Consider the following 20,052-nt stretch of genomic DNA (forward strand, 5'->3'; position numbering starts at 1 on the left):
CTACTGTTCAAAGAAGTCTGATAAAAGTGTTCTTCATGGAAGAACTGTGGACAAAAAGCCAAACTTATATGGAAACAAGGCCCAGTGACTCAACTTATATTGTATCTACCTCTATAATATTGTGTAAAGCCTCAAAGACAGATCACACCTAAAGATGAACTGATTGTTAGAAATTCAAATTTGCTGGCTTTGCCAAATTAAATTTGCCATGAATCACGATACTAAAAAGCCCCTAACTGTCCATAAAATACATGACTTGCACTCTGAGGTCTCCCAGGAGACTATTGAACTTGCTTTGAGCTCTGTAATGTGAGCACAGCTTAACATTATTATTGTCTAAGTGACCTGGGTGTGGAGATGTCCATTTGCATGATATATATATACTGTATATATATATATATATATATATATATATATACACAGGGTGGGCAATTTATATGGATACACCTGAATAAAATGGGAATGGTTGGTGATATCAACTTCCTGTTTGTGGCACATTAGTGTATGGGAGGGGGGAAACTTTTCAAGATGGGTGGTGACCATGGTGATAGCACTTTGAACACAATTTATAAGTGGCCGTAAACTTGTAAATAACTCATGAAAGAATAAAGTTACGTTAAAACCAAGCACGCCATTGTTTTTCTTGTGAAATTTTTTCTTGTGAAATTCTCAATAAGTTTGATGTATCACATGACCCTCTTCCCATTGAAAAAAATAAAGTTGAATCCAAAATGGCTGACTTCAAAATGGCCACCATGGTCACCACCCATCTTGAAAAGTTTTTCCCCTTCCATATACTAATGTGCCACAAACAGGAAGCTGATATCACCAACCATTCCCATTTTATTTAGGTGTATCCATATAAATGTCCCACTGGCTCAATCCTTAATGCTACAAAAACTGGTCGACCCAAAACAGCCTGTACAGGAAATAATAGACAACTTGTTGCTGAAACATTTGTTCAGAATCCAAAAAAGTCCATCAGAAGAGTCTCTTTAGAATTGGGAATTTCACGAGCTTCCATCATGCGAATCCTGAAATCTATTGGGTGGAAAGCTTATCATCCACGTCTAATTCATGGTTTATTGGAGGATGATCCAGACAGGCGGCTGCAGTTTAGTGAGATTATGCTTAACGAAATTGAAATTAAAATTTACTCCAGGAGAGAGTGCAATAATATGATGTCAATTCAACCCACATGAGCACACATGGAATATAAACAAGACCACTCGGTACAATAAGATAGAACCAACAAAACCACCGAGAAAGTGTCCAAAATTACTTTATTGATAATTAGCATATATATATATATAAATAAATAAAATATGTATAAAGGGGGTCAATGCCATGGATAAGGCACTACCGGGGACCAAAATATATGGTAACATAAAAATACATATACATACAGATACAATATAATAATAAATAATAATAATATAAATATAATGATTATAAATATATAAAGTGACCATGCTATAATATATAACCAATTTTGTATTAATAAAGTGCAAAGTATAAATATAGTGCAGCAAAACGGCTGTGCAGCAATATATATGTATCTCTCTGCAGCATTCGACACTGTGGATCATCAGCTCCTCTTCACTATGCTCCGTTCCATTGGCCTCAAGGACACCGTTCTCTCCTGGTTCTCCTCCCATCTCTCTGACCGCTCCTTTACTGTATCTTCTGCCGGTTCCTCCTCCTCTCACCTTCCCCTTACTGTTGGGGTCCCCCAAGGATCGGTTCTAGGCCCCCTCCTCTTCTCCTTGTACACTGCCCCTATTGGTCAAACAATCAGTAGATTTGGGTTCCAGTACCATCTCTATGCTGATGACACCCAATTATACGCTTCTTCTCCTGACATCACGCCAGCCTTTCTAGAAAACACCGGCGATTGTCTAAACGCTGTGTCTAATATCATGTCCTCACTATATCTGAAACTGAACCTGTCAAAAACTGAACTCCTGGTGTTTCCTCCCTCTACTAATGTACCTATACCCGACATTGCTATTTCTGTGTGTGGCTCCACTATTACTCCCCAGCAACAGGCCCGCTGTCTTGGGGTCATACTTGATTCCGAGCTTTCCTTTGCCCCCCACATTCGATCACTGGCTCGCTCTTGTCATCTGCACCTCAAAAACATTTCTAGAATTCGACCTTTTCTTACTTTTGACTCTGCAAAAACTCTTACTGTTTCTCTTATTCATTCTCGTCTTGACTATTGTAACTCTCTTCTAATCGGTCTCCCTCTTACCAAACTCTCCCCTCTCCAATCTGTCTTGAATGCTGCAGCCAGGATCATATTCCTCACCAATCGTTACACCGATGCCTCTACCTTGTGCCAGTCATTACACTGGCTACCCATCCACTCCAGAATTCAGTATAAACTTATTACCCTCACCCACAAAGCCCTCCATGGCTCAGCACCACCCTACATCTCCTCCCTTGTTTCAGTATACCACCCTACCCGCGCCCTCCATTCTGCTGATGACCTGAGGTTAGTATCCTCAATAGTCAGAACCTCCCACTCCCGTCTCCAAGACTTTACACGTGCCGCGCCAATTCTTTGGAATGCACTTCCCAGGTCAATACGATTAGTCCCCAATCCCCACAATTTTAAGCATGCCCTGAAAACACATTTATTCAGACTGGCCTATCGCCTCAACACATTAACCTAAAAGTTTTACCATAACCAGATTTCCCGCATCATGTTCCCACATGCTTTATGCATCCATTAGCCCTCTGTGTCTGTACTGTCACACACTTAACATTATGGCTGGTCCATACAATCAGGGCAACTGTTACCACCCACCTTTCGTGTCTACCTCTTTCCTCATAGACTGTAAGCTTGCGAGCAGGGCCCTCATTCCTCTTGGTATTTGTTATAATCTACTGTATGTGATTATTGTTATGCTGTAATGTCTATTGTCTGTACAAATCCCCTCTGAAATGTAAAGTGCTGCGGAATATGTCGGCGCTATAAAAATAAAATTTATTATTATTTATTATTATTATATGTAAAATAATGAATAGTGCAACAAAACATATTAAACGTAAAAAAAGCAATAAGTGGCTCAAGTGCACACAATTGAAGTGAATCACTATAAAGAAGTTGCACAAAAACATAAAAGTGAAAATAAACAATCAATGCTGCGTGTAATACCTATATGCTGCAGGGGTCCCCGTGATGTGCCAGCCCCGATGCGTATTTCGGTGTACCTTCGTCAGGGGGTGACGAAGGTACGCCGAAATGCACGTCGGGACTGGCACATTATTCAAGAGTAGTCCGCGAGTATCTTGATAAAACATTTCCTAATAAATGGATTGGCCGAAGAGGCCCACTTGATTGGCCGGCACGTTCACCAGACTTGACCTCAATGGATTTTTTCTTTTGGGGAGTACTCAAGGACAAAATTTATAGTTGAAAACCAAAAAGAGTCAGTGATTTGAAAAATTACATAATAAGAGATGCATTTCAAGAAACTAATACCCAAAGGGACTTGTGCAAAAATGTCTGTTGAAGCGTAAGAGGCAGACTCCAAAGCTGTGCAAATTCCGATGGAAAACAGTTTGAGCACCTGCGTTGATAAAATTTAAGGGCTTTTGTATGCAAATGGACATCTTCATACCCAGGTCACTTGGACACAGAGAACCCCCAAAATGACCTGGACAAAATCATTGCCACCTTTCCAAAATTGTGGATAAACAACTTTCTTTCAAGCATGTGATTCTCGTTCAAACTCACTTGTGGCAAGTAACAGGCATGGACAATGTGAAAATCACAACTGAAACGAGATAAAAAGAAGGGAAGTAGACTCAGTCTTTCCATTGTATGTCTGCCTGTGTCAAATGAAGCATGGAAAGCAGAAAAAGGAGAAGAGAATTGTCTGAGGACTTGAGAAACAAAATTGTTCAAAAATATCAACAATCTCAAGGTTACACATCCATCTCCAGATATCTTGATGTTCCTTTGTCCGAGCTGCACAACATAATCAAGAAGTTTACAACCCATAGCACTGTAACTAATCTCCCTGGATGGGGGGCAGGGAAAAATTAATGATTGTTTGCAATGCAGGATTGTCCAGATGGTGCATATGCAGCTCCAGTTAAGTTCCAAAGAAAAACAAGCTGTCCTGCAGGCTCAGGGTGCATCAGTGTCAGCGCAAACTGTCCATCAATATTTGAATTAAATGAAAAAATACAGTGGGAGACCCAGTAGGACCCCACTGCTAACACAGATACATAAAAAACTTGACTACAGTTTGCCAAAATGTACATGTACATGTACTTTCTAGGAAAGCATTCTGTGGACAGATGAGACCAAGATAGAGCTTTCTGGTAAAGCACATCATTCTACTGTTTAACAAAAACAGAATGAGGCCTACAAAGATAAGAACACAGTACCTACTATCAAATATGGTAGAGGTTTAAAGATGTTTTGGGGATGTCTTGCTGCCTCTGGCACTAGGTGCCTTTCCTGTGTGCAAGAAATCTAAAGCTTACCAAAGTATTTTGGGTTGCAATGTAATGTCCAGTGTTTGCATCCTAATTCATGGGTCTATCAGCAGGACAATGAACCAAAGCATACTTTAAGAAGCACCCAGAAACGGATGGAAACAAATTGCTGAAGAGTTCTGAAGTAGGCAGCAATGAGTCTGGATCTACTTCCCATTGAACACGTGTGGAAAGGTCTCACAAATGCTGTTGGAAGTAGGCACATTCAAATATGAGTGACCTGGAGCGGATTGCAAAAGAAAAGTGGTCTAAAGTGGTCTAAAATTCAATTTGAGAAATGTATGAAGATTGTTGATGGTTATAGGAAGCGATTGATTACAAAAATTTATTCCAAAGGGTGTGTAACCATTAAGTGGAACAAAATCAAGGGTACCAACACTTTAGGCCATGATTTTTTAAACAATGTATCATTTAATTTCCTTTACACTTCACAACTACATGATTTTTTGTTTGGTATATCACATAAAATCACAATAAATTAGGTTTAAGTTTGTGTGTGAAATGTAGAAAAGTTCAAGGGTATGAATACTTTCTCAAGGCACTGTATATATTTGCATCTAAGTATACATCTATCATATGAATTTATTCACATATTTATGGATGTACATATGAGGCTATGAATTCATCAAATCCTTTTCCTCTTTAACATAAGCCACCTTGATTTGTCATAATTAGGTATCAAGACATTTGCTGCACTGAGAAAAAATCCCAGAGGTTACTGAAATTTTCCCTAAAGTGAACAACAATCTTCTTAAATAAGAAAGTGGACAGTAAATCCATTCATATATAGAGTTAGTAGGGCTGGTTATATCTAATAATGAGATTTTATTTGCTGTTTTCACCGCTATATCAACATACTCTTATGTTCTATTTGACTTTGATCATTTATAGTTGAAGATTATTTCTTTTAATACATGTATCTACTGCTGAAAAATCTTTTTGGAAGAGTCAATCACTGATTAGCACTGATTAGAATACATCACCTGTACCAGACTGGATAAAGGTTTGAGCTGCTCCAATTTACACTATAATGACAAAAGTATTGGGACAGACCTCTTAATCATTGAATCTAGGTTCTTTACTATAGCCCCCCGTCACACTAAGCGAGTTCGCTAGCGAGATCGCTGCTGAGTCACAAGTTTTGTGATGCAACAGCAACCTCAGCAGAGATCTTGCTACGTTTGACAGGTAGCAGCAACCAGGCCCCCGCTGTGAGATCGCTGGTCGTGTCGGAATGACCTGGACATTTTTTTGATCGTTGAGGTCCCGCTGGGTAGCATGCATCGGTATGTGTGACACCTTACCAACGACCTCGTTAGCGACTCAGAAGTGAGACACATAGGCTTGGATTTGGTCTGAATCGTCAGAGTAGCTGCTATGTGACAGGGTCCCAACGACCGCCAACATCGTTACAAAGGTCGCTACGGGTCGCCGTTTCGTTGCTGCGTCGTTGGGAAGATCTGACTGTTTGGCATCTCACCAGCCACCACATAGCGATGCAGCAACGATCCCTACCAGGTCGTATCGTTGTCGGGATCGCTGTAGCGTCGCTATGTGTGACAGGGGCTTAAGTCTCACGTTTAAAATCCTGCCCCCTGCCATGCCGTCTGTCTTAACTAACATGTGACACAATGGCCAATGATAAAGAGCTCACTGATAACAGCGAGGTCCTGTAATAGGAGCCACTGGGGGGGGTAAAAAGTCATCTTAAATCTTCCCCCATCACTTGTGAATTATATTATTAAGAAGTGGAAGGAACCACAACAACTCAGCCACGAAGTGGAGACCCTGTCATGTTACAGAGTAGGGTCACCAAGTGCTGAGAAGCAGAGGGCAGAAGAGTCACCAACACTCTGCTGATTCCACAACTGCAGAGTCCAGACCTCCTCTGGTATTAATATCAGCACAAAACAGTGTTGAGAACTTTGTGGTATGGGTTATTATGGCCAAATGGCTGCATGCAAGCCTTACATCACCAATCACAGTGCCAAGTGTCAGATAAAGTGGTGTAAAGCCTCCGTCATTGGCCTTTGGAGCAAAGGAAATGGGTTCTGTGGATTGACGGATTATGCTTCTCTGTCTGATATCCTGGTTTGGTGAATACCAGGAGAGCGCTACCTGCCTGAATGCATTGACTTATTGTAAAGTTTGATGGAGGAAATAATGCTATGTGGTTATTTTCTAGGAATTGGCCTTTTTCTGTTCGAGCATGACTGTGCCACAGTACAAATAGTAAGGTCAATGAAGGCATGGTTTAGTTAGCTTGGTGTGAATGAATTTTACTGGCGGGAACAAATTCCCGACCTTAACCCCATCCAACTTTGGGAAGAATTAGACTAGATATTGTGCGCCAATTCCTCTCATTAGGGTCTGACCTCGTAAATAATGTATCGGATGAATGGCCAAAAATTCCCACACACGCACTTCCAAATCTTGAAGAAAGCCTTCCCAGAAGAGTGTTGTTTTAGCTGCAAAGAGGGGAAAAACCACCATCCAAATCAATGGATTTAGAAAGGATTTCATAAAAGCTCCTTTACATGTAATGCTTTGCTGTCAAGATACTTTTGTCCGTATAGTGCATAATTGTAATAATAATAATAATAATAATAATAATATAATAATAACAACAACAGTGTGTCCTATACATGACATTTATTTGCTTATTATTCTTGCATTTTTTAGTTATATAAATGCATACATATGTCTGAAGGTCCACAATTCTCAATATACCAGATTGTTGATGCAATTAGTGTATCATTTCAATTCGGTAGTAAGTCTTGTTTGAATGCCAACAAAAGAACCAAACCGAGACACGGTTTAAACAGTGAGTTCAAAATACCAGGACAAAAAACGTATGAATTAAAATTGAAATTTTTAAACAGTACAAGGGCAAGTGTTGGCACAGAAGGCGCTCATAATATATGAAAAAAAATCAGGTAAGAAAGGAACACAGCAGAAAATGTTGAAAACACATGCAAGCAAATACACTGTAACCATAAATTTGTAAATAAAATGCAAATTGCCAGCAGCAACCTGAGGCGAAATATGAAAATCGTAAAGTGTTGGTAGTATAGAAAAAACATATATATAAAAATAACATGGGATACAGTGAAGGAAATAATTATTTGATCCTTTACTGATTTTGTAAGTTTGCTCAAGGACAAAGACATGAATAGTCTAGAATTCTAAAGGTAGGTTAACTTTAAAATTGAGAGATAGAATATCAAAAATAAAATCCAGAAAATCACATTGTATAAATTATATAAATTGTCATTGATAACATTAACATATCCTTAAAAATATAGACTGTCCATGTCTTTGTCAGTGGGCAAACTTACAAAATCCGCAAGGGATCAAATAATTATTTCCTTCACTGTTGATATATGTGCCAGAAAGAGTGTTGTGCCTACACATAAATATATAGGGATACATGGCTATATAGTAGTTAAGGTTTTTTTTTAGGTTTCAACAACTGAGGTTATATAAAGATACGAGATTCACAATTGCAGACACATACAAATGATATTAAGGGTTTATATTAAACAGTTAGAGGGTTGCAACAGAGGATTCGTTCTGTGAGTAGAGGATACAAAGTTGAGAATAGTGATTGGAACTGCATCTTGTTTAGATCTTGCGCAGTCTATAGAGGCTTCGGACAGAGTGACGCTTAGCCCGTTATATTATAGATTGTTTGAATACCACAGGTACTAAAAAAAAGCTCTTCTGTTGGTTAGACTCAGCATAAGCATGAGGGATACATTTGCTGAATACTGTAAATGTGAATATAAATGGTAGCGGTCACTTGTATCTCTCACAATGATAACATCTGATCACTGGTGTTAAAAATCTAATTACTAAGCAGGTTTAATTCCAATGAATAAAGCATACCCTGATTTAAGAAGATGAATAATTGATTTTTAATCAGTGCTATCATCATTATTTAAAAATTATCATTGTTAAATTAAATTATCATTATTAAAAAAATATTCTTAAATTATGTAAAGCTAATATTTTTCTGAAATATCATACTATCTGAATTAGGCAATATTCACACCTCCTGTTCTTTTCATAATTTTTTTTTCTCGGAAGACAATTGGACATGGTGACCTTGAAGGCTCCTTCCAACTCTAACATTCTATGATTCAATCAAGTCATCATTTGTAGGGTGACATACTGGTTCGGGAAACACATTTGGCATCTACCATGAAGTGGAAAGCTCCATGAATATATTTTAAAGAGATGTTTTGATTACTTTTGTGAGTATACTAAATACCTATTCACTGCTTATCCGGCCTACTGGATCTACACTATATTACGTTTAATCGGGTTAGGCACCTTGTCACCTGGATTTATCCACTTTACTTCATTTCAGTGATGACATATACAGGAATAATTTCAGTTTCATTATGGATTTTCTACTTTACTGATTACCTAGAAACAGTGGACTCTGTTTACAATATCTTTTATCCCTATTAGGTGTTGAGCTCTCTCTCATATCTGCTCAATGTCATAGCAGAGTGAGGTTTTTTTGCAACATGTGGTGAAGGACTGATCCCTAAAACAGCATCAACTTCATTGGAGTCTTGTTGGGATTGGTGCAAAAATACAATTTATTTCTCTTTATAAATTGAGGCAGCCCCACTTGTTGATGAGACTGTTATAGGCTACACAGGACTCATTCTGGCTAGACTAATCTTGATATAGGAAAAAAAGATTCCTTTTGTGCTTATTTTAATTTTATTCTAAATTCAAAAGGTGAATGAAAGGCAAACAAAACTTACAACAATACTTTAGTTTTGCCATTTACTTTGGCAAACATTGTTTCGCAAAGCCAAAGATGTGAAATAATGGGAAGCGATGGGTTAGTATCTTTGAGTTATAAAAGTAAGAAATGTAAAGAATATGATATAAATATAATTTTAAAAAATTAAACAATTTAAAATTATCAATTTAAATGTAATCAAACATGAATACTATGAAAATTGTGCAATTTTGTACAAGCTTTAACATAAATCATATTTTTTTGCAGATAAAAGTACAATTTAGGCGTCTTCTTCCAACTAGGTTATTTTTGGCCACTAAGGATGGATGAGTGTCCAAACATTACAGGAACTCATTTCCAAATTTCAGCATTTTCTACATCAGAAACGAAACGTTCATTCATTTTTATTGTCGTTTTACTAATATATCTTATATCTATGACAGGAAACTTAGTAATCATCATTGTTATCTGTGTAGTGCACCAGCTACATACACCAATGTATTTCTTCCTAAGTAATCTATCCATGGCCGATGTCATATATATCTCTAGCACACTTCCAAAACTTTTGTCAATACTTGCAACACAAGATAACCAAATGTCTTTTCCTGGCTGTATTACTCAGGTGTACTTTTTTTTAACCACTGCTGTCTGTGATATTTTAATTCTGACTTCCATGTCTTATGATCGCTATGTGGCCATCTGTATTCCCTTGAGGTATTCTGCGATCATGAATAGGACAATGTACACGTCAATGGCCACATTCTCCTGGATGATGTCATCTATGAACTCAATAATGTATTCATGTCTTGTCTCCACCTTATCTTTTTGTTCTTCTCATACACTTGACCATTTCTTCTGTGACCTGCATGCTTTATATGCAATTACCACTAGTGACACTAGAAGCAGAGAAATCATTATGATAATTGAGGATATATTATTTGCGTATGTACCTTTTTCCCTTACTATCACCTCTTATATTTTTATTATATCCACCATATTTAAGATACATTCCACTGAGGGACGTTTTAAAGCTTTTTCCAGCTGTACCTCTCACCTAACCACCGTAATATTATTTTATGGACCAATTCTTTTCTTGTATATTAAACCAAAATCTATTGATACAAAGGAACAAGATCAAATCCTTTCATTGCTCTATGTTGCAATTGTTCCAATGCTAAACCCATTTGTTTACACTTTAAGGAACCAAGAATTTTTGATAGCATTAAGATACATGGCTAGATTTAAGACAAATATTTGAAAAATATTATACAATATATACAAGTACATATGGCCTGTATTGGTTATGTCTGTCTATTATATTATAATAATTTTTCATCCTAAATGCCTTTACTCTAAAGTATTTTCTAATATACTTTAATTAAAAAATTCCCTATCCCCCCCCCAACTACACTATCAAACTGCTTTTCTTTACTTTTACAACTTCCTTTTTGATGATGCTTAGTTTGAGAAGCCCAGTGCATGCAAAGATACTTAAATGAAGTGAAATCAGGGAGCCGAGGCCGTGGTCACAGACACAGCCCCTACCCACTCCCTGAAACTCAGCCTCATCGGTGATATTTGTTTCAGGGTCTGAGCTAGTCCCTGCTCTGTCACTGTTCAATGTGAACAAAGATAGTGCATCAGTGTGTGTTATAAGGATAAATGCAGAGACCAACAGTGCCATCCCCATAAGTGATGTCACTTTTGCAGACAGCACTGGTCTTTGTACACCTGGTGTTCATGAGCTCATTACTACTTGTTACCACTGATCTGCACTGGTGAGAGAGAACACTGTCACAGTGCATATCATGCAGGCAATCGTCCAGCCTCTGAAACCAATGATGCTTCATTTCAGGGCTGGAGCAGGCGCTGCAGCAGTAAACACAATCTCTTCCCCCTGATGAGGCTTTAGTTAAGCATCCAAGCATGCATTTGGATTCTCAAACGAAGTGTCTTTGTGACACTGAATCACGACTTTTGAACAAGCCATGAGACAAGGGAGTCAAGGAGTCTGAGGTCAAATAGCAATAGGGCATGCCAAAGGCAAATGGGTAAGACAAAAGAATGGTCAGAGGGCAAATTTTGAGGTCAGACAGCAAAGGTCAAAGTATAAGCAAAAAAGATCCAAATAACTGAACCCTAAGCACAAACCATACAAATCACATAGCTAAGCTATGACGGGCAATGGTCTGACCACTGTCAGCAAGCTAAATAGCCAGGTAATGACCCAGAATGGGTGACACTTGAAGGAAATGCTGTAGGCCCGCCACTGCATCTGATTGTGTGGCTGGTTCTGTCACTCACAATACTCACAGCCCAGCACACCCATAAATCTATAGAATGGCTGATCTGTCACTAACTGTATCCCTAGAACACCACGAGTGGTGAAATCTCTACCGTACCCTCTCTAGGAGGCAACCGGACCACAAAGTTTCTCAGGAAAACTAAAGTGCAGCGCCCTGTGACCAAACAACTGGCCTTCACAGATCAAGCCAGTAACCAAGATCTCTCCTCAGGTCAATATCCTTCCAGTGGTTATGATATTGGAGGAAGTTTTGTACCCTCTGAAAATCCACAATACTCTCTACCTTGTACGCCAAACTTCCATTGACAGAAACCAGAGGAGGTTGGAACGAGGGAGATAATATTGAAGGAACAAACAACTTAATAATGATCTATGGAAGACATTAGGAATATGAAGACACACAGGAAGTTTCAATCAAAGAGCCACCAGGTTGACTACTTCCAGAATCTCATACAGTCCAATGAATATAGGACCCAACTTTGTGCATTGTACTTTAAGTTTAATATTTCTGGATGACATGCAAAACTTATCACCTACTTTAAAGACTCACCGAAAGGTTTCTGATTTGTCCTTTCTGTCTAACTGTTAGTTTCAAGGTGGTAAGCAGACAAAAAATGACAAGTCAATCCTGAGTTTATTACAAAAATCTCTCCAGAGTTTGGAGACAAATTGGAGACAATTTGGAGAAAAATTGCAAATCCCATTCAGACACAATGTTAACAGGATGCAATCTCACAATATGACAAATAACCTAGAGGGTGTCCCTGCATTAGGTAACCCTGATAAAGGAAGAAAATGAGCCTGTTTACTGAATCGGTCAACCACCACGAAAATAATAGTTTCCCACCAGACACAGGCAAATCCATGATGAAATCTATGGACAGAAAAGACCATGGTCTTTCTGTATTTAGCAATGGAGCCTATTCTGTGGTTGGCTGCCTATGACAGAATTTATCACATGCACAAACTTCACAAGCGGATACAAAATTTTTAATATCATTATTCATAGATGGCCACCAAAAGAGCTTGGCAATGTAATGCTGCTGCAGTGCAGTATAGTGCAACCTCCACCATTGGGTGCTGGTGAGGGAAGAGAGGTTGCACACAAACACAGCTTAAAAACACTGAGCAGCAGCACAGGTGTCACAGGTAATGAAAGAGTGGTCAGACAAACCGAGTCATACACTGTCAGGAGCAGAAGTACCAATGGTCACAGCAATACACGTAATCAGAGACAAGCGAGAAGTCAGCCTCACGGGAACATGGCATCCAAAACATGAAATGTAAGACATAGTCAGGGTACAAGCCAGTGAGTCAAAGCCAGTCGGGGAATGCGGTATAAGGGATGGAAAACAAGAGGCGGAGTTCAGAGATCAGACCGAGTCATACACTGTAAGGAAACACAGACACACACTAAGTCAGGGATAGGGGAGGGGTCACACACAAATACGGGAAGTCAGAGGCAGAGGGATCACTAGGGTATATGGGTAAGCGGCTCTAGCCTGGAAGCATGAATTATAGCTGACTCTGGCCAGCAGGCTGCAGAGGACTGAAATAGCCCAGCCAGCTCCAAAATGAGGCAGAGGGGATAAACCCCTGCATGACCAGTCCAGAGAGAAGATAGCAGAAAACAAACTCCAGACTGGATCATGACAGGCAATAGCCTTCAGCATAGCTGTAACCCCAGGATGACCAATCAAGACAGAATCATGAATCACCTGCAACAAACGCAATCTTAAGTACACATGTAGAAATAAGTTGGACTCTGGAGAAGCGGAAGGGGCCAACAGTTGGACTTTATGGATTTTATCTTCCAATGCCGAGGATACCACAAAAAACACAATGCTATGAGAGAGAATGGGGACGAAGGTTCTGGAAGAGAAACGGAATTAAGTCTACTTGAAAATGCGTCAGCCTTCACATTCTCAGATCCAGTCCAGAATGTGATAGAGAAATTAAATCTAGAGAATAATAAGGAACATCTGATCTTTCTCAGGAGGTCCCAATTGCTAATCAAAATCATTAAGGATAATATTGGGGTGTAGCCAGGAGGTCCAATTTGCTAAGCAAAATTAATAGGGCTAATACTGTTGTGCAGACATATTATTTCAGAAAATTAATAATGATTGTTCATTTAGTGACAGGTGACTGATAGGTCTGGGCATAGGGTTGCGAAATAGCTGGTTAAAAGAGGGGAAGGGTATATACAACATGAGTGGGAAAAAGCACGGTCATGGTGGAAGGGGTAGTAGGCTTGGTGTTCAACATGTACGTGGGTTAGGTGGTAATTTTACTGAAAGCTCTACTGAACAGACACCATCTCGTCCTATTCAAAGGCAACCAATAACATATGTTACTGGACAGGCTACTCGACTCCCATTCTTTGGGCCTATTCAAGTGGCCTATTCTCCTCTTCCTCCACATCACACACAGTACAATCCTCAGTGGGGGTGCCCCAATTACCCTTGTTTCCCCCCACATCACAACTGTTAGGCATTGGATTTCTGCGTTTGCTCTGCAGGGATCCAGACCCTCATATTCTGCAGTCTCCTGCTGTTTATCTACTGCAGAGGAGATTGGAGAGGAGATTGCCTTGCAACAAATCTCTCCTGAGGCTAAGTCCTTCTGTCCTCCTACTGAGCATGCTCATGGGATGATCTCCCATTGGAGATCGGGAGTCATGTGCTCAGGTCCTGCTCATTGATCCATCAGAGATCTGGAAGCTTGCGGAAGGTCCCGGCTGCTATAAAAGGCGCGCATGGCTGTTCCGCCATGTGCTAGTATAGACTTACTTGCTGCTGTGTGTATGAGGACGGATGTATGATTCTGGCGAATGACTCATTATAAAACCCTTCCCTCTGATATTACGTATGTGGTTAGGGACTGAGTTTAAAATCAGCGCCAGCGCTCCTCTGCTGCAACATCCACAGCTGTTAGCTTCCGACATTGCGCTTGCACCTTAGCCTTGTCGTTTAGCTGCAATGTCCATGCCGCGCTGCAGTAGCAGCCTCCTTGTGCGTCCGCAGCTGCGACGCCGCATACACGATAGGTCTAGACGGACGTAGTGCCGCCGTCTTGGGCTACTCCTGTGACCTGATATTGTGTGTGTATTTATACTGAGTACCTTGACCTTAACAGGCTCAGTCTTTTGTATTTGTATTTATTTGGAATTCCTGTGAATTAACAGAGATTGCTCTGCGCACCTGGGTGACATTTAACCCTGTGCGCATTACCGCCATATTGCTCCTGCCACCACTTAGCAGCGGTTATATCACCTACTGCACGGTGGACCCCGAGCGGCGAACGCACTTTATTATAATTTTTATTTAGTGCGTTCCGCCGTTCCTAACATTATACTAGTGCCAAGGTCTGGCTAGTGATGGCAGAACAGCAGCAACTCTTACAGTGTATTCGGCAGCTTGAGGGCCACTTGGCCACTCTTGAGAGGGCTCTCTCAGCTGCACAATCCACTGAAGCTGCTGTAAAGGTAATCACAGACGCAGTTTCACATATGTCCGCGTCCTCCCTGGCACCGACAGTTACCCGCCTCCCATTGCCCGATAAATTTTCTGGCAATGGCGCCTCCTGTAGGGGTTTCATCAGCCAGTGCTCTATCCAGCTGGAGCTACTGGCTGCGTGATTCCCTACGGAACGGGACAAGGTGGGGTTTATTGTATCCCTTCTGTCGGGCAAGGCGTTGGAGTGGGCTACGCCACTATGGGAGCGTGGTGACACAGAGGTTAACACTGCTGCTCAGTTTCTAACAGCTATTAAACAGGTCTTCCTCGGTCCACGGGTCACGCACGACACCTCTCTTCAGCTTCTTGCTTTGACTCAGGGTTCTCTCTCGGTTAGTCAGTATGCCGTCCGTTTTCGGATACTGGCTTCCGAGCTAGAGTGGTCCGACAAAGCCCTCATCCCTGTGTTTTGGAGAGGTTTGGCGGGTCATGTTAAAGATGCTCTCTCTACCAGAGAGGTTCCTGCAAATTTGGAAGAGCTGATTGCCTTTTCCACCCTCATTGACCTCTGTTTTTCGGAGCGCGGTATGAAGCGTGCTCAATCCAAACGGAAGGTTACCTCGGCTCCCAATTTTTTTGAGCCTCTGGAACTACCCGAGCCAGAGGTTCCACCCCAGAGTCCATGGAGGTATCTTGTGCCATTCTCCCCCTGATGAAGGCTTAGCGCCGAAACGCGCGTCGGGACCGGGTTGCTTCCCCAGGAGACCAGGAGAGGTTGTATGTATTTTCACTTATTTTTATTTTTGCACCATTTTTCCTTTCCTGGTCGGTAGACACCTTAATTCACGGTGACACATACGGTGTCCTTTTTTCAGCCTTACCACATAGATGCACTATTTCGATATATTGATATTTATAGGTTTACTGTGGTAGTGTTTTACACTTATGTTTATGGTTTATTATATACTTTTTGGTGTTTGTGCACTTTATATTGTTTACTATTCTATATATATTAATATTTATTTTGCTTATTCACCATTTGTTTACACATTTTTGTTACAATTTCATGCTTTATATCTGGGTAGCAAAATCCCCCCTTTTTTTGTTCAGTATATGTATTACTTATTTTTATGCAATGTTTTTTAATTATTTTTTATAATGACTTAATAAAATATATTATCCTTCTGGGACTTTCTGGTCGTTTTTCTCTTTGTAATTTGGTGTTTTCAACACGACTGTCCTTTAAACAGTCCAACACTTTCCAGCGATATATCATTTTTTATTCTTAGTATTATCTTAATATAATATAAATCTCGCTGTTTCTCCTTATTTTTGTTTTTTCTTTACATTCTCCAGGCGTGTCTGGCACAAGACTCCAGTTGTGGTTATCTTTGTCAACACGCTGTTTCTCAGGACAACAGTGCCCCGCAACGGCCAAATTCTGTGCCGCCGGGCAAGACCCTTGTTCCTCCCCGCCTTCGACTGAAGGTTCTCGCGTGGGCACACGTGTCCAGGAGGGGTGGTCACTATGGCTATATGCAGACCACAAAACTCCTGGTAGGGTCTTACTGGTGGCCGCACAGGGCTCGGGATGTTAAAAAATTTATTCAGGCCTGCGCCTTTTGTGCTCGGAATAGCCTCCTTAAACGAAGGGTGGAGACGTCTAATTCCACTTTAACTTCTGCTCCCATTGTCTCCCATGGGTCCCTTCTCAAACCTGGCGATCTTGCCACCCCTGATGCCTTCCACTTGTCCCGGGTCTTCCTGTCACCTACCCGGACATCAGACTTGCCTTCGGACGAGTCTGAGGCCTATATCTCTGATGTGCACAAGTTGGTGGATCAGAAGGCTCAGGGAGGAGGGGGCCCTAGGAGGGGGGGTAATGTTAGATGTCGGATTTCTGTGTTTGCTCTGCAGGGATCCAGACCCTCACATTCTGCAGTCTCCTGCTGTTTATCTACTGCAGAGGAGATTGCAGAGGATGGGATGATCTCCCATTGGAGATCGGGAGTCATGTGCTCAGGTCCCACTCCAGATCTCATTGATCCATCTCAGAGATCTGGAAGCTTGCGGAAGGTCCCGGCTGCTATAAAAGGCGCGCATGGCAGAACAGTATAGACTTACTTGCTGCTGTGTGTATGAGGATGGATGTATGATTCTGGTGAATGACTCATTATAAAACCCCTTCCCTCAGATATCACGTATGTTGTTAGGGACTGAGCTTAGAATCAGTGCCAGCGCTCCTCTGCTGCAACATCCACAGCTGCTAGCTTCCGACATTGCGCTTGCGCCTTAGCCTTGTCATTTAGCGGCAGTGTCCACGCCGCGCTGCAGTAGCAGCCTCCCTTTGCATCCGCAGCTGTGACGCCGCACACACGGTAGGTCTAGACAGACGTAGTGCCACCATCTTGGGCTACTCCTGTGACCTGATACCGTGTGTGTATTTATACTGAGTACTGTGACCTCAACAGGCATGATGGACCCCGAGCGGCGAATGCACTCTATTATTATTTTTATTTAGTGCGTTCCGCCATTTCTAACAACAAAGACTTTTAGAATCCAGAGGAGGAAAACAACTGCACCATTTCTTGTTGGATCTGGAACCGGGCGAAGTAAGGTCTGACCAGACATTAACCCCCAGGAGTGAAAGTGATGCTGATAAGACTCAGATAACTGAGGTGCTCGCGGACTGTACTATGTTGTTTGGGCAGGAAGAGGAGGAGGGTGACTCTGAGGGCGAGGAGTGGGAGACAGAAAGGATAATGGTTGTAGAGCCCACTTGGTGTAAACCCACAGGCACACAGCTGAGTAGCTCAGCAGACGAGGTGGAGGAGGAGGTCTCGTTGCGGCTTAGGGTACAGAGTGATGAAGCAACTACAAGCACTGCATTCTCAGCCACAACTATGGCTGTGACCAGCAGTGGACGTGAGTCTGCAGTTTACAGGGGCGGCAAATGTTTTTCAGTATTTTTCACCCATTGAGAGCAATGGGTGAAGAAAAAAATGCTAACAAAATGCTGCAAAAACGCAGGTATCAGGTTTTGCAATCTTTTTAATGAAAAAAAAGCAAGTACAGCAGTACATGAAAACCATATATTTTGTAATTTTTCCTGGTTACCCATCTCGTCTTGGTCACTTAAGGATGGATGTTTGGATTAGTACAGTTTAATAAAATTTGTGAGGTATACAAAATAAACATTTCCTGACAAAAGTGTGAGATTGAACAATGCCTGTGGCTGACCAAGGTGTGAGATTGAATAATGCCTAATCAGCTCACTGGCAGACCAAAGTGTGAAAGTTAAACAGTGTTCTGCAAACTCAATGCACTGCCTGTGTCTTAGGTAAATTATTTGAGACCAATTGACCTCCCCCAGCTGTTACATTTGTATGTGTATTTTTTCATGAACATACGTCATGTATCAGTGACCTATAGTGTTGAGCGATACCATCTGATACCCTAAAATATCGGATCGGATGGTATCGGCCCGATACAAAAAAAGTATCGGGTATCGCCGATTCCGATACCGGAAGTCCCATTCAAGTCTACGGGACTTCCGGTATCGGAATAAGAAAAACCCTTTTCTGTCCTTGTATAGCCTCTCGGTGGTGTGTACGGACCTTTCGGGGGTCTGTGCCGACTGCCCGGGGGTCTGTGCCGACTGCCCGGGGGTCTGTGCAGACTGCCGGGAGTCTGTACCGGCTTGCCGGGGGGCTGTGCCGGCCTGCCGGTGGTCTGTATCGACTGTCCGGGGGTCTGTGCAGGCTGCGGGGGTCTGTACCGGCCTGCCGGGGGGCTGTGCCGGCCTGCCGGTGGTCTGTACCGACTATCCGGGGGTCTGTGCAGGCTGCGGGGGTCTGTGCAGGATTGTCCGATGGGACTAAGTCCCATCGGGCGATGCCTGCTACCATGACGGTGATTGACACATTAGCCAATGATGGGACAGTAGTAGTCCCATCATCCGGCTAATGTGTTGAATGTACAAAAAATATATATACTACATACATACTACATGCTACATACATACTACATACATGCAACATACATACTACATACATGCTACATACATACTACATATATACTACATGCATTCAACATGCATACTACATATATACTACATGCATGCAACATACATACTACATATATACCACATGCATGCAACATGCATGCTACATATATACCACATATATGCTACATGCATGCAACATACATACATACAACATATATACCACATGCATGCAACATGCATATATACAACATATATACTACATACAACATACATACTACATATGCACTACATATATACTCCATGCATGCAACATACATACTACATATATACTACATGCATACTACATATACACCACATGCATGCAACATACATATATGCAACATGCATACTACATATATACCACATATATACTACATATATACCACATATATACTACATGCATGCAACATACATATATACAACATATATACTACATACATTCATACTACATATATACCACATATATACTACATGCATGCAACATGCATACTACATATATACCACATATATACTACATGCATGCAACATACATATATACTACATGCATGCAACATGCATACTACATATATACCACATATATACTACATGCATGCAACATACATATATACTACAAATATACTACATGCAACATGCATACTACATATATACCACATGCATGCAACATACATATATACTACATATATACTACATACATTCATACTACATATATACCACATATATACTACATGCATGCAACATGCATACTACATATATACTACATGCATGCAACATACATATATACTACATGCATGCAACATGCATACTACATATATACCACATATATACTACATGCATGCAACATACATATATACTACAAATATACTACATGCAACATGCATACTACATATATACCACATGCATGCAACATGCATACTACATATATACCACATATACACTACATGCATGCAACATACATACATACAACATA

At 40.9% G+C, this 20,052-nt stretch overlaps 1 protein-coding gene across 1 annotated transcript; it reads left to right on the forward strand.

Annotated features, from left to right (window-relative positions):
* Window positions 1-9,599: 9,599 nt before the first annotated feature.
* LOC141060757 (olfactory receptor 1E16-like) lies at window positions 9,600-10,535 on the forward strand. The gene has a single exon (XM_073557107.1). The coding sequence runs from the start codon at window positions 9,600-9,602 to the stop codon at window positions 10,533-10,535; it is 936 nt and encodes a 311-aa protein (XP_073413208.1).
* Window positions 10,536-20,052: the final 9,517 nt, after the last annotated feature.

This window comes from Dendrobates tinctorius, unplaced genomic scaffold, assembly GCF_039654945.1.
Source record: "Dendrobates tinctorius isolate UK_male_01 unplaced genomic scaffold, ASM3965494v1 ptg000245l, whole genome shotgun sequence".
Lineage (NCBI taxonomy): Eukaryota > Metazoa > Chordata > Amphibia > Anura > Dendrobatidae > Dendrobates > Dendrobates tinctorius.